Source organism: Anolis carolinensis, unplaced genomic scaffold, assembly GCF_035594765.1.
Source record: "Anolis carolinensis isolate JA03-04 unplaced genomic scaffold, rAnoCar3.1.pri scaffold_8, whole genome shotgun sequence".
In the NCBI taxonomy this organism is placed as follows: Eukaryota; Metazoa; Chordata; class Lepidosauria; order Squamata; family Dactyloidae; genus Anolis; species Anolis carolinensis.
Window position 1 is genome coordinate 73609 of NW_026943819.1, and position 15614 is coordinate 89222.

Consider the following 15614-nt stretch of genomic DNA (forward strand, 5'->3'; position numbering starts at 1 on the left):
ATAACTGTTTTATTGCTGTGTTTTGATATTTAATTGTTTTATCGGGCAAGGCCCCATGGGGTTCTTGGATGACACCGATTTTCTGGACCCATCGCAGTCTGGCTTTAGACCTGGTCACAGTACCGAGACGGCTTGGGTGGCCTTGGTGGATGACCTCCGCAGGGAGCTGGGCGGGGGGAGGGTGACCCTGCTGGTTCTCTTGGACATCTCAGCGGCTTTCGAAACCATCGACCATGGTCTCCTTCTGGGCCGGCTCTCCGGGATGGGCCTTGGGGGTTCTGCTCTGCAGTGGCGCCAGTCCTTCCAGTTGGTGAAGCTGGGGGACACCTGCTCGGACCCCTGGCCATTGACCTGTGGGGTCCCGCAAGGTTCCATTCTGTCCCCCATGCTCTTTAACATCTACATGAAACCGCTGGGAGAGGTCATCCGGAGTTTTGGAGGGCGGTGCCATCTCTACGCGGATGACACCCAACTCTACGACTCCTTTCCACCGAACTCCAAGGAAGCCCCTCGGATTCTGGACCCGTGCTTGGCGGCTGTGATGGGCCGGATGAGGGCGAACAAGCTGAAGCTCAATCCTGACAAGACAGAGGTCCTCCAGGTCAGTCGTACGTCTGATCGGGGCATAGGGTGGCCACCTGTGCTTGACGGGGTCGCACTCCCCTGAAGGCGCAGGGCCATGGCAGCTTGGGGGTCCTCCTGGACTCATCTCTGGCACTTGAGGCTCAGGTGTCGGCCTTTGCACAACTAAAACTCGTGCGCCAGCTGCGACCATACCTCGTGAAGTCCGATCTGGCTGCGGTGGTCCATGCCTGAGTTACGTCTAGACTGGACTATTGCAACGCACTCTACGTGGGGCTGCCCTTGAAGACGGCCCGGAAACTCCAACTAGTTCAGTGGGCGGAGCCAGATTCCTGACAGGAGCGAATGACAGGGAGGGGTCTACGCCCCTGTTCAAGGAGCTCCACTGGCTGCCGCTCACCTTCCGGACCCAATTCAAGGTGCAGGTGCTGACCTACAAAGCCCTGAACGGTTTGGGACCCACTTACCTTTCTGACCGCATCCCCCCCTACGAACCCACACGATCTCTTCGTTTATCGGGGAGGCCCTCCTCTCGCTTCCGCCTCCGTCTCAAGCGCGGCTGGTGGGGACGAGGGAGAGAGAGGGCCTTCCTTCTCCGTGGCGGCCCCCATCCCGCCTCTGGAACGCGCTCCCCGGGGAAATTAGGCAAGCGGCCACCTTGGAAGTGCTCAGGAAGAGCCTGAAAACCTGGCTGTGGCGCAGGCTGGAGAGCAAGCCAGCTGCAATTAACTGCAATGAATCATTCTGACCAGGAGGTCATGAGTTCGAGGCCCACTCGGAGCCTATGTTTGTCTTGTCTTTGTTCTATGTTAAAAGGCATTGAATGTTTGCCTGTTTGTGTAATGTGATCTGCCCTGAGTCCCCTTCGGGGTGAGAAAGAAGGGCGGAATATAAATGCTGTAATTTAAATGCTGTAATTTTTATTCAAACAGGCCTTTGAAGAAGTACCGCCCACTGTATGCTAAACCCTGGTACTACTGTGTTTCCCCGAAAATAAGACAGTGTCTTATATTAATTTTTGCTCCCGAAGATGTGCTAGGTCTTATTTTCAGGGGATGTCTTATTTTTCCATGAAGAAAAATTCACATTTATTGTTGAACCAAAAAATGAACATTTATTAAATACTGTACAGTAGTTACCATCACAAACCAGTATAACCAGACAAACTGTGATTCCTATCAAGTATTTCTTGTTACTACCATTATTTCCATGTACAATACTCTATGGTACGTACATTTACCGATCCTGCATGCTCTGGTGTTCTGTTCGTTGGGCATGCTTCCAAACAAAAACTTTGCTATGTCTTACTTTTGGGGGAGGCCTTATATTTAACAATTCAGCAAAACCTCTACTAGGTCTTATTTTCAGGGGATGTCTTATTTTAGGGGAAACAGGGTAGCCGTTTCTTCTGACCAGTTGTACCTGTTGGTGAACTCCTTGAGGTAGCCTCAGAGTTCACCCCAGTCTAAGGCTCTTCCCATGACCTTGTAGCACCTCATCTTCCTTCTTGTTTACAAGTAATAATAATAATAATAATAATAATAATAATAAAACTTTAATGTGTTGTCGAAGGCTTTCATGGCCGGGATCACAGGGTTGTTGTATGTCTTTCGGGCTGTGTGGCCATGTTCCAGAAGCATTCTCTCCTGACGTTTCGCCCACATCTATGGCAGGCATCCTCAGAGGTTGTGAGGTATGGATAAACTAAGTAAGGAAAGGAAAGAATATATATTCTTTCCTTTCCTTACTTAGTTTATCCATACCTCACAACCTCTGAGGATGCCTGCCATAGATGTGGGCGAAACGTCAGGAGAGAATGCTTCTGGAACATGGCCACACAGCCCGAAAGACATACAACCCAATAAAACTTTATTTATACCCCGCCACCATCTCCCCGTGGGGACTCGGGGCGGCTCACAACGTTACAAAAGTAACAGCACAAATACCTTAAACAATATACACAGTTTAAAACACAAGACGATGATAAAACAGAAGTTAAAACAAAGGTTTATATAACAGTAATAATATCAAACAACCACCAATGCAAATCCAATGCAAGTTCCACTCAGTGCTCTTTGCCCAGCTCATTTTATGTTTTTATTGCTGTGCTTCTCAAGTGTTTTATAATGATTGTGATTTTTTAATGCCTTTTAATTTATTTGTGTGTTTTTGTATTTGATATTACTGTATGCTGGTTTTATATCTGTAAGCCGCCCCGAGTCCCTCTGGGGAGGTGGTGGCGGGGTACAAAAATAAAACTATTATTGTATTATTATTATGATGATAATAGGGTAAATATCCTGTATCTGTTCAGGGAACGAGGCATGCGTTGAAGTAGACAGGCCTCACTGCATCCAACTTGGACTCATTGGGGAGCCCCCAGTGGCGCAGCGTGTTGCAGCGCTGAGCTGCTGAACTTGCGGACCAAAAGGTTGCAGGTTCAAATCCGGGGAGTGAGCGCCCACTGTTAGCTCCAGCGTCTGCCAACCTAGCAGTTCGAAAACATGCCAATGTGAGTAGATCAATGGGTACCGCTCCTCTTGGCGGGAAGGTAACGGCGATCCATGCCGTCATGCCAACCAATGATCTAGGAGGCGTCTACGGACAACGCCGGCTCTTGGGCTTAAGGAAGGAGCACCAACCCGCAGAGCCGGACACGACTGGGCTTCATGTCAGGGGAGACCTTGGCCTCCTGGGACTCCCGTGGTGCAGCCAGGCCTCCTTCCCGTCCCCCGAGGACGCGTTTGTGGGGACCGGGACGTCTGTCTTTGCCTCTGACGGACTCAGCTGAGGCCGCAGAGCCACCAAATGCCGATCAAGGTTGCCAATGGCAACATCCGCCCCGCCCCCAAGCACAGCGGACTCCGCCCCCGTTTAGGTGAAGCGCATGCGCAGGGCCGGCAAAAGGCCTGCCCGTCGACGCGTGCGCAATCGCGGCAGTGGCGGGTCCGGCGCATGCGTACAGCGCTGGGAAGCCTTCCGGCCAGGCTCGCGACGCATGCGCGGTTGGGCCTCCGTCTCTCGCAGCACCGTCTGTTGGCCATGGGAGCGGCGGCGGCCGAGGCGGACCGGACCCTCTTCGTGGGGAACCTGGACCCCGGCGTCACCGAGGAGCTGCTCTTCGAGCTCTTCCTTCAGGTAGCCGCCCTCTCGCTCTGCGCATGCGTCGGGAGGGAGGGGGGACTACAATTCCCAGAGTGCCCCTCGCGGCCTTCCCTGGAGATCCAGCCTGGCCATCATCATAACAATGCATTCTAGTAAGAATAATAGGGACGTGGCCGCTTTGAGTCTCCTGGTGGAGAAAAAAGTGGGTGATAACTAAACACAATAATAGTAATAATAATAATAATAATAATAATACAGTAGAGTCTCACTTATCCAAGCTAAACGGGCCGACAGAAGCTTGGATAAGCGAATATCTTGGATAATAAGGAGGGATTAAAGAAAAGCCTATTAAACATCAAATTAGGTTATGAAGGTGCACCTAGCAGAGAAATTAAGCACCAAAACATCATGTTAGACAACAAATTGGACAGAAAAAGTAGTTTAATACGCAGTAATGTTATGTTGTAATTACTGTATTTACGAATTTAGCACCAAAATATCATGATATATTGAAAACATTGACTACAAAAATGGTTTGGATTATCCAGAGGCTTGGATAAGCAAGGCTTGGATAAGTGAGACTCTACTGTAATACAATCTAAGACTGCTTTGGGTCAAGAAAAAAGGGGTAAATAAACACAATAATAACAATAACAGTCTCGTGGAGTCTTCTGTGGAGAGAAAAAAGTGGAGTATAAACACACAATAATAATAACAACAAGTGTTTCTTGGAGTCTCTTTGTTGGAGAGAAAAAGCCGGGTACAAGTCATAATAATAATAAATAAACATAATAATAGAGACATATTCTAATACTAATAGTGGGTCCATAGCCGCTTTGAGTATCCCAGTCGAGAGAAAAAGCGGGGTATAAATAGACGGCACCATCACCATAGTCTTCCTTCCTTTGGGTTGAGAAAACATGGTTGACCTTGTCAAAGGTGCAGCAGTTCGAAATGTATGTAGACACGCATCTTTGTTGGTGCTTATTCCTGCCTTGGATGTGCATGGGAAACGCGGCCCCTTTTGTTGTGGTTCCTCCTCTTGTTTGCCAGGGGGGCCCGGTGTTGAACGTGAAGATCCCGAAGGACCGGGAGGGGAAGGCGAAGTCATTTGCCTTTGTGAACTTCAAACACGAGGAGTCCGTCCCGTACGGCATGAGCCTCCTCAACGGGATCAAGCTCTTCGGGAGGCCCCTCAAGATACAGTTCCGATCAGGTAGGCCTTGGTGGCACACCGGGTGGCCCAGGCCTCCCTCCAGGCATTTTGGACTGCAACTCCCACAATCCCTAACAGCTGGCTTATCTGTCTGTCTGTCTGTCTGTCTGTCTATCTATCGTGTGAGTCTGTACCAGGCATGGGCAAGCTTCGGCCCTCCAGGTGTTTAGGACTTAACTCTTACAATTCCTAAGAGGATCAAAGTTTGCCCATGCCTGGTCTGTGCACATCCAATTATCTATTTTTTATCTGCTTATATATCTATTTATCTATCACATGGGTCTATGGATCCAATATCTACCTATCTATCTGTCTGTCTAGCTGCTTTTCTATTCATATATTTATGTATCTATCCTTTTGTCTATCTACCTATCATATGGCCTATATTGATCCAATTATCTATCTATCTGCCCGTCTTCTTGTCTATCTGCTTATCTGTTTGACTATCTTTTATCTATCTGACTATGGGTCTATATGAATCCAATTAGTATCAGCTTGTCTATCTGCTTATCTGTTTTAAATCTATCTTTTTATCTATCATATGGGCCTATGTGGATCCAATTATCAATTTTTCTATCTTATCTATCTATTTGCTTGCTTATCTGCTTATCTATCTTTTTATCTCTGTCCATTTACCTGCCTTATCATATGGATCTATATGGATCCAGTATCTGTCTGTCTCTCTATTTATCTATCTATTTATATAACTGTCTTTCTATGTATCTACCGGTGTCAGTGTATGTTTTAGGACTTTAAAGCCTTACATGGTTTGACTTTTATGGAGGTACATTTTAGTGTGTCTGTTTGTAGCATTTTTGCTGTGTCTGTGTATTTTACTTGTTTTGTAACCCTCCTCAAGCCATGAGGACAGGTGAGTAAGAAATAAAATTATCATTATTATTATTATTATGTATATATGGGTATTTTTCTGTCTGCTTGTGCCCTAAGGGCTGTCGCTGGGTGAAGTGGCCCTCTGCGATGTCCCCGGGGAAGAAAGGCAATCCATGTGTATGAAGGAAGGGTGGAAAAAGGGGAAAAGAGAAAAAGAAATAAAATTATGATCATTATTATCAACAGGAAGCAGCCATGCATCTCAGGACAACGGCGCCCTCTACTCCTCTCAGAATGGGGGCCTCTCTGTCGCGCAGCATCAACAACAAGCGCCAGCCACAAATACCAACAGCTGGTGAGTCCTGCTGTGATATTTATACACATCCCACATTTATATTCTCAAAGACAACCAAATAATTAGCATTTTTTTTCATACACATCTAATTCAGGGATAAAATGCATAATGTCTCTATATACACGTTTTGACTTGCTGCACCTTTGATAAAGCAAGCATCTCCCTTGAAGAGGCCTCGTCCACACAGACAGTGTAATGCAGTTTGATCCTAGCTGATTTTGCAGTGGAACTGAGTCTATTTTCGGTGTTTCTGCAGGTACGAGAGGAGCACAGAGAACTTTTCAGCTGCTTCATCGTCATCGTCGGTGTCGCGGTCTTTCTCCTCCTTTCCCCTGGAAAACCTCCAGAGACAAGCGGTGCTGGTGAGACGATGGGACCTTCCTTCCTCCTCCCTTCTTCTCTTCCTTCATTCTTGTTCTTCATCCCTCGCTTCCTCTCTTCCTCCCTCCCTTCCTTCTCTTCCTCCCTCCCTCCCTCTCTTCCTTTCTGTCTTCATATTTGGATGTTTCAAATGGTTATGCTGATGCTTTTGTGTCAAGCCTCTTTGAGTCCCCTTTGAGGGAGATAAAACGGAATAATGATAATAATAATAAACTCAGCCGCTATCAGGACCTCAAGATTGAACTGCAAAGACTCTGGCATCCTGGTGGTGATGGGCACACTGGGTGCCGTGCCAAAAGATCTCAGCTGGCATTTGGAAACAATAGGCATTGACAAAATTATGATCTGCCAACTGCAAAAGGCCACCCTGCTGGGATCTGCATGCATCATCCGAAAATACATCACACAGTCCTAGACACTTGGGAAGTGTTTGTCATTTTGTGATACGAAATCCAGCATATCTACTGTGTTTGCCCGAAAATAAGACAGTGTCTTATATTAATTTTTACTCCCAAAGATGCTCTAGGTCTTATTTTCAGGAGATGTCTTATTTTTCCAAGAAGAAGAATTTACATTTATTGTTGAGCAAAAAAATGAACATTTATTATATACTGTACAGTAGTTGTCATCACAAACCAACATAACCAGACAAACTCTGAATCCTATCAAGAATTTCTTGTTACTACTATTATTTCCATGTACAACAATCTATGGTACAACAATCTATTTACCGATCCTGCAAGCTCTGATGTTCTGTTTGGCAGGCATGCTTCCAAACAAAACCTTTGCTAGGTCTTACTTTCAGGGGAGGCCTTATATTTAGCAATTCAGCAAAACTTCTACTAGGTCTTATTTTCTGGGGATGTCTTATTTTAGGGGAAACAGGGTATCTTGTTTGCTGTGTCATACAATAAAATAATAATAATAATAATAATAATAATAATAATAATAGTATATTGGTTAATGGTTATGCTGTTGCTTTTATGTCAAGCTGCTTTGAGATGTAAATATAGATGAATATAATAATACAGTAGAGTCTCACTTATCCAAGCTAAACGGGCCAGCAGAAGCTTGGATAAGCGAATAACTTGAATAATAAGGAGGGATTAAGGAAAAGCCTATTAAACATCAAATTAGGTTATGATTTTACAAATTAAGCACCAAAACATCCTGTTATACAACAAATTGGACAGAAAAGGTACTTCAATATGCAGTAATGTTATGATGTAATTACTGTATTTACCAATTTAGCACCAAAATATCACGATATATTGAAAACATTGACTACAAAAATGGCTTGGATTATCCAGAGGCTTGGATAAGCGAGGCTTGGATTAGTGAGACTCTACTGTAATGATGACAGGCTCCCTGTGTGTCTCCTTCCCAGGTGAGCAGTGGTGGAGCGTGGCAGCAGCAGCAGCAGGCCTCCCCCCTGCGCGTGGATGCGAGCTTCCCCTTCCTGCCCCCGCCGTGCCGTCCTTCTCCGTGGTGCCACGAGGCCTCTTCTCTGGCGCAGCGCAAGGCCCGCCCGGCCTCCCGCCCCTACCCGGCCGAGGGGCGCCACTACGGCCGCGAGCAGCAGCCAATGGCCATGGCGCAGCGGGGCGGCGACCATTTCCACCCCCACGGCGGATGGAGCCACGATTACAGCCCCCACTCCCGCAGGGAGGGCAAGTGGCAACGGCCCTCCCGACATTGAGGCGCGCACACGAGCCACACACCGTTCACCCTTCTTCCTTCTTTTGCATTGAGGCAGACCCTTCGCAATGCGCTCCCCACACTACCCTCTTGCGGGTGAGGTGGACCGAGGAGGAGGAGGATGGGGGTTGGAAACACCCGACCCGAGAACCCCAAAAAGAAAGAGATCCTTTTTATAAAAATGTGTGTTTTTTACAAAATAATAATTCACCTCCATCATCTATTTTGACAGAAGCCGGTTCCTGTTTGATGGGATAATGAGGCGGTTCTTCTCTCTCCTTCCCTTTTGCTTTTTTTAATGCAAGGGAGGCTTTGTAGGCAGCGACTCCACCAGTTGCTCCACAGCTTCTCAACAGAAGAGATCCTTAGATAGATATGGATATGGATATGGAGGTAATTAGATAGATAGATGTCTCTCTGATCTCTCTCTCTCTCTCTTCAATATGGAGATAGATATATGGATGTGTGTGTGTGTGTATATATATATATGGATCTGGGAGTGATTGGAGAGATAGATAGATCGATCTCTCCCCAATGTGTATCTATCTTTCTCTTCAATATGGAGATGGATATATATACATGGATAATCTATCTATCTAGCTCTTCAATTTGGAGATTGGTAAATAGATGGATTTGTGTGTGTGTGTGTGTGTGTGTATGGAGATATATATGGATCTGGAGGTGATTGGAGAGAGATATATTTCCAATTTCTCTCCAATATCTACCTATCTACCTGTCAATATCTATCAGTCTAGCAATATCTATCTATCTCTGATCACTTCCAGTCTGTATTTTGGCAAAATCAGCTCCGTTTCCACTTTATTGTCCGTTGTCAGGAGGAAAAGAGGGAAGGGGAAACGGCCGCCGTGTATTTTATTATAAAAGAGGAGGAGGGGGAATCTGAGACGATGCAGCATTTTGGTTGTGTTTTAAAGAAAACCACGAATACGGACATTATTTTTCTAGGCGCTGAATGCTTTTTGGGGTCCTTGTTGAGAGACTGTTCAGAGGTGAAAGACTTTATACTGAAAATGTGCTCATTATTATTAGTATTTTCTCGTGGATTTTTAAAAAAAATATAAAGCCAGCAGTATCAGGAGGACGTTTTGTTTTTCCCCCCCCAAACCAGGAAAGTGATTAAAAAACCTCTCAGGAAACCATCGTATTGTGTGTATACATATATATATTTGTGTGTGTTTTTATAACGAGCTTTTAAAAATCTAAAGCAAAGCAAGTATTGATAACCGGAATTGATTGAATAGCTACAGAAAACAATTACAAAATGAAAACATTTGATTTTGGAGTTAAATACGGAAAAAGCGAAAATCGATGTCTGTCCTTAGAAGTATTGGTCCGAATGGTATTATTCCAGAAAGTTATATTGAAGTTGCTGTTTGGAAATCAAAGCAGTGATATTGATAAAATATTGATAAGTTTTCAGATGGGAGAAAAAAAAACATTCCTTTAATTTGTGTACATCTCTATATTTTCACGGGAATAAACATCTTTTCAAACTTTCGCTTTGACTCCTGTCTATTTGAATATATATACAGTAGAGTCTCACTTATCCAACATAAACGGGCCAGCAAGATAAGCGAATATGTTGGATAATAAGGAGAGATTAAGGAAAAGCCTATTAAACATCAAGTTAGATTATGATTTTACAAATGAAGCACCAAAACTTCATGTTATACAACAAATTTGACAGAAAAAATAGTTCAATACGCAGTAATGCTATGTTGTAGAGTCTCACTTATCCAAGCCTCGCATATCCAAGCCTCTGGATTATCAAAGCCATTTGTGTAGTCAATGTTTTCAATATATCGTGATATTTTGGTGCTAAATTCGTAAATACAGTAATTACAACATAACATTACTGTGTATTCAATTACTTTTTCTGTCAAATTTCTTGTATAACATGATGTTTTAGTGCTTAATTTGTAAAATCATAACCTAATTTGATGTTTAATAGGCTTTTCCTTAATCCCTCTTTATTATCCAAGTTATTCGCTTATCCAAGCTTCTGCCCGCCCGTTTAGCTTGGATAAGTGAGACTCTACTGTTACTGTATTTACGAATTTAGCACCAAAATATCACAATGTATTGAAAACTGACTACAAAAATGCCTTGGATAATCCAGAACGTTGGATAAGTGAATATGTTGGATAAGTGAGACTCTACTGTACTATTTACTTATTTATCAGGAGAATTAATTAATTAACCAAACCAGATACAGGAGGAGTCCCTGCTGTGTATCCTCAAGGCCTTTAAAAAAAAAACCAACTTTTCATATAACTTTTAATTGTACTGTCGCTTTAACAGTGTGAGGCTTCCGGTTTTAATTGTGGGAGGAGCAGAAAATGAGAAATAGTGTCCGCGCATGCGTGGGCCTGTATGGACAAGCCGCGCATGCGTAGCACTCGTCGCGGGCCTGCCTTCCGGGATGCCATTCTTTTGCCCGAACGAGAGAGAAAAAAGGACTCCCTTTCCCGGCGTGCCTCGGGACCGCTTCGGCGCTGTCGGCCAACGGGGGCGGGCGTCGCGGGGCCTTGCGGGAGATGTAGTCTTTCCGGCTGAATGGCCTCTTTTTCGGTGAAGGAGAGGCGGGAATGCGCGTGGCGGCGGCGGCGAGGACGATGCTGCGGGGCCTGGCGGGGACCGGAGGGCGCGTGGCGGCCGAGGCGGGGGCGGAAGGGCGCCACAGGATGGTCTGGGTCGACCTGGAAGTGAGTAGGCCGCGCGAGAGGGAGAGAGAGGATGGAGATCCATAGAGATCGAGATAGAATAGAGCGAGATGTAGACCAGCCGGGCTGTGGCGCAGGCTGGTTAGCAGCCAGCTGCAACAAATCACTCTGACCAAGAGGCCATGAGTTCGAGGCCAGCCCGTGCCTGCTTCTGTCTCTGTTCTATGTTATGGCATTGAAAGTTTGCCTATATGTGCAATGTGATCCGCCCTGAGTCCCCTTCGGAGTGAGAAAGAAGGGCGGAATATAAATACTGTAAATAAATAAATAGATAGATAATGTACAGCAGGGGCCCCCAAACTAAAGCCCGGGGGCCACATGCGGCCCATCGAAGCCATCTCTCCGGCCCCCGTAGTGTCGGATAAATAATAATAATAATATTATTATTATTGACACAAAGACACAGTATAACACAGCAAACATGATAGATATGCTGGATTTCATATCACAAAATCACAAGTCAAACACTTCCCAAGTATTTAGGACTGTGTGATGTATTATTATTATTATTATTATTATTATTATGAACAATATTGAAGCTGGGAGGCCATCTGTCAGGGGTGCTTTTCTTGTGCTTTTGGAGCACAAAGGCAGAAGGGGATTGGATTAAATGGCCCAAGGGGTCTCTTCCAACCCTCTTTATTATTTTTATTATGATAATGGTGATGATATAATGATGATTATTATTAACATTGAGGCTGTGTTTGTTCCTGTTTTGTTTGTTTACTTCAAAATAAGGTATGTCAGTGTGCATAGGAATTTGTTCACAGTTTTTGTAAAACTATAGTCTGGCCCTCCAACAGCCTGCGGAGCCGTGAACTGGCCCCCTATATAAAAAGTTTGGGGACCCCTGATGTACAGATATACATGTATGATGCACAGGTGAATAATGCAGATACATGGATAGAATAGAGGTAAGTGCAGATGTAATAGAAAGATGTATACAATATAGCTATAGCTATAGACAGATATCGATATGGGTGTAATATAGATATAATAGAGATATAATATAATTGAATGGGACCCCAAAGGCCATCTAGATATAATATAGATAGGTAGATAGATGATGATAATAATAATAATAATTTTGTTTATATCCCGCCACAATCTCCCCCGGAGGGGACTTGGGACGGCTCACAGAAATATCAAATACAAAACAACAACAATATACAATACATCAATAAACATTAACATGCACCAATTGTAATATTTGCACATTAACCAAAAAGAATAAAAACACATTAAAAACATAGAATTTAAAAACAGTGAGGTTGTAATAGCAGATTAGCAAAGTGCACATTATAAGTTGTAAACTCAAAACATAGATAAAGTGCTACAGATTCGTTTGAGGTCGATTTGGGATGAGAGGAGCCCTGAGCTAATGTCAAGTAACCAGGAGAAGTATAATAGTTAGATAGGTAGAAATATAATGTGGATATATAGATATAGGCCTTTCCCTTCTTATGTTCCTTGCAGATGACGGGGCTGGACATCGAGCGCGACCACATCCTGGAGATGGCCTGCCTGGTCACCGATGCCGACCTCAACCTGGTGGCAGAAGTACGTTTCATGTATTATAGACAGGACCATTTCCAGGTCTTTCTGCAGGGAACTTGGCAGCTGTTTCCTGTTGCAAAAGTCCGATTGTTCCTTTCCTCCCAGTTCAAGCACAGAGGAGAAAACATAGGCTGAGAATCTGTTATTATTACTACTATTATATATATCTATTGTTTCTCCGCTTGTATGATTTTTAGTGTGAGCGAAGGAGTCCCCTTCGGCAGAGAGGAAGTATGATATAAATACATATAATTATAATAGCAATAATAATAGCTATTATTATTATTATTATTATAAACTAAATTAGTGTGAGCCACTTTGAGTCCCCTTTGGCAGAAGAGAAAGCATGATATAAATAATAATAATAATAATAATAATAATAATAATAATAATACAGTAGAGTCTCACTTATCCAACGTTCTGGATTATCCAGCGCATTTTTGTAGTCAATGTTTTCAATACATTGTGATATTTTGGTGCTAAATTCGTAAATACAGTAATTACTACATAGCATTACTGCGTATTGAACTACTTTTTCTGTCAAATTTGTAGTTTAACATGATGTTTTGATGCTTAATTTGTAAAATCATAACCTGATTTGATGTTTAATAGGCTTTTCCTTGATCCCTCCTTATTATCCAACATATTCGCTTATCCAATGTTCTGCTAGCCCGTTTATGTTGGATAAGTGAAACTCTACTGTAATAATAATAGCCTTTATTGTTATTATTAAGTGGTTCGCAACACTAAAAGCAATACAATTTAATAAGAACTTCATGATGGGACATCGGGTTTTATTTTATTATTCTACTTTGCTTTCCTTTGCAGGGTCCCAACCTGATCATCCACCAGCCGGACGAGGTGCTGGAGGGCATGTCCGAATGGTGCAAGGAGCACCACGGGAAGGTGGCTGTTATTGTTATTGTTATTATTGTTATGTTTACTCATGCCCCGCTCTTTCTCTCCACAAGGAGACTCAAAGCGGCTGACACTAAAAGCATGTCCACACAAGAGCCTTTCAAGGTGTGCGGCTGCTGCTTCTCCTTTCAAATGACCCTTTTCTTCTTCCTTCCTTCCTTCCTTCCTTCCTTTCTCGGCTTGAAGTCAGGCCTGACCAGGGCCGTGCGGGAGAGCGCCGTGTCCTTGTGCGAAGCCGAGCTCGAGTTCCTCTCCTTCGTCCGGCAGCAGACGCCCCCGGGACTCTGCCCCCTCGCAGGTGAGCTGAAGCGCCCGCCTCACCCGCCACCCTCCCCAGCGGGGAGCCGTGAGGGCCCCAAACAGCCCTTTCTTCCCCCAAAAGCATTGCTGGGAGTGGAGCACCTCTTGGCTGCAGCATGGCCTGCCTTTAGCAAAATCTCCCATGGCCTTCTTGCAAGGAAACTATGCTGCCCTTAAGTGACCGAACCCAAAGGGTGTTTCTCACCGATGGTTTCTCTTCTTCATCTTGGAAAGAAGGGACCAAACATTATTATTATGCCATAAAGAGGACTCTCCTCCTGGCTGAAGGCAGGTCATACTATATTTTAATATATTAAATTTTATATATATCTTTCTCTCTCCAACAGGGAACTCTGTGCACGCAGACAGGAGGTTCCTGGAGAAGCACATGCCGCAGTTCCTGAGGCACCTGCACTACCGCATCGTGGACGTGAGCACCGTCAAGGAGCTGTGCAGGTGCGCAAAGAGGGCGTCTTTCTCTGGGGGGAAGGGACAACCACCACCACGAGAGGAAGCAAGACAGAGTGGGGCGCTTGGGGGAACCCCTTGGGCAAAGGGCAGGCCATGGGGCTGAAGGGGGTTTGCGTGGTGTGCCTATGCCTCCTCTTCCTCCTCCTCTTCTTCCACTTCTTGCTCTTCTCGTTCTGCCCTTATTTTTCTTTTTGTCCTTCTTCCTCCTCCTTCTCCTCTTGCTCTTTTCTCCCTTTCTTCCTCCTCCGCCTCCTCTCCTTGCTCTTTGTTTTCCCATTCCTACCCCTCCTCTTTTCTTCTTTCTTCTCCCCTCATTTCTCTTCCTCTTCTCCTTTCTTCTCTTTGTCTCCCTCCTCTTCCTCCTCCTCTTACTGCTATTCTTCTTCCATCCCTCCTCTTCCTCTTCTCCTCTTGCTCTTTCTCCCCTCCTTCCTCCTCCTTCCTCTTCTGTTTCCTCCTCCTCCTGACTCTCTTCTCTTGTTTCAGCAGGCTTTCGGAGATACAGTCATTAATTAATCAGCCCCAGAGGGTTTTTAATAATCTATCCTGTATTTATTACGGTCTTGCCTTTTATGTGTTTTTAATGTAATTTTTTATCCTGTATTGTTGTTTTAATTGATTGTATTATGTTGTTTATATTTTGTCCTTGTGTTGTTTGGGCCTCTGCCCCATGTAAGCCGGGCTGTGGCGCAGCTGTTGAGCAGCTGCCTTAAATCACTCTGACCATGAGGTCATGAATTCGCGGCCAGCCCGTGGCGGGGTGAGCACCCGTCAATTAAAAATAAAAAATAGCCCCTGCTCGTTGCTGACCTAGCAACCCGAAAGATAGTTGCATCTATCAAGTAGGAGATAAGGTACCACTTATAAGTGGGGAGGCAAGATTAACTAATTTACGACCTGGAATGAGGAAGTGCCGTCAGTGTGGATGATGAAGCAGCTGCTCCCCCCTGTGGCCAGAATCGAACATCCCCTCAGAAGAAGGTTAACTTGCCTCTGCGTGTGTCTCTCAGTCTCTGTTTGATGTGTTTATGGGCATTGAATGTTTGCCCTATGTGTGTTATAATGTGATCCGCCCTGAGTCCCCTTCGGGGTGAGAAGGGCGGAATATAAATACTGTAAATAAATAAATAAGCCGCCCCGAGTCCCCACGGGGAGATGGTGGCGGGGTATAAATAAAGTTTTATTATTATTTATTATTATTCTCTTCCCTCCTACAGGCGCTGGTTCCCCGAAGAGTATGCCTCTGCGCCCAGGAAGGCAGCTTCTCACAGGTAAGAAGGAAGGAAGGAAGGAAGGAAGGGGCTCTTGTTCTCTGGCTATTGAAACAGTCACCTCATCAGACTCAAAACAAAGGCAAACATTCACATAGCTAAAAACACACAGAGTCTCGTTATCAATACAGCGGGAAACAAGGCCAAACCCCCCCAAGACCAACGTCACAAGAAAGTGTAAGGTG

General features: G+C 44.7%; 2 protein-coding genes across 3 annotated transcripts in view; both read left to right on the forward strand.

Annotated features, from left to right (window-relative positions):
• Nucleotides 1-3538: 3538 nt before the first annotated feature.
• Nucleotides 3539-9687, forward strand: rbm7 (RNA binding motif protein 7). Its single transcript, XM_003228708.4, has 5 exons — nucleotides 3539-3720; nucleotides 4741-4903; nucleotides 5981-6089; nucleotides 6346-6451; nucleotides 7858-9687. The coding sequence occupies exons 1-5, from the start codon at nucleotides 3625-3627 to the stop codon at nucleotides 8167-8169; spliced, it is 786 nt and encodes a 261-aa protein (XP_003228756.3). The 5' UTR covers nucleotides 3539-3624; the 3' UTR covers nucleotides 8170-9687.
• A 918-nt stretch (nucleotides 9688-10605) lies between these two features.
• The window catches only part of rexo2 (RNA exonuclease 2), a 32119-nt gene continuing 27110 nt past the window's right edge, over nucleotides 10606-15614 (forward strand). Inside the window, exons 1-6 of one of the 2 annotated variants that reach the window (XM_062960825.1) lie at nucleotides 10606-10894; nucleotides 12389-12472; nucleotides 13298-13375; nucleotides 13574-13685; nucleotides 14035-14143; nucleotides 15376-15429. In XM_062960825.1, coding sequence (XP_062816895.1) covers nucleotides 10778-10894; nucleotides 12389-12472; nucleotides 13298-13375; nucleotides 13574-13685; nucleotides 14035-14143; nucleotides 15376-15429 — 554 coding nt within the window. In that variant the 5' untranslated portion in view covers nucleotides 10606-10777. The remainder of the gene's footprint in view (nucleotides 10895-12388; nucleotides 12473-13297; nucleotides 13376-13573; nucleotides 13686-14034; nucleotides 14144-15375; nucleotides 15430-15614) is intronic. The other variant, XM_016998135.2, reaches the window with a different exon arrangement.

Excerpts from the sequence above, each read along its gene's own strand:
- rbm7 (XM_003228708.4), top strand. The coding sequence starts at position 3,625 with ATGGGAGCGGCGGCGGCCGAGGCGGACCGGACCCTCTTCGTGGGGAAC. Across the intron at positions 4,904-5,980 it reads CAAGATACAGTTCCGATCAG|GAAGCAGCCATGCATCTCAG; the intron begins GTAGGCCTTGGT and ends TATTATCAACAG. Across the intron at positions 6,452-7,857 it reads TCCAGAGACAAGCGGTGCTG|GTGAGCAGTGGTGGAGCGTG; the intron begins GTGAGACGATGG and ends TCTCCTTCCCAG.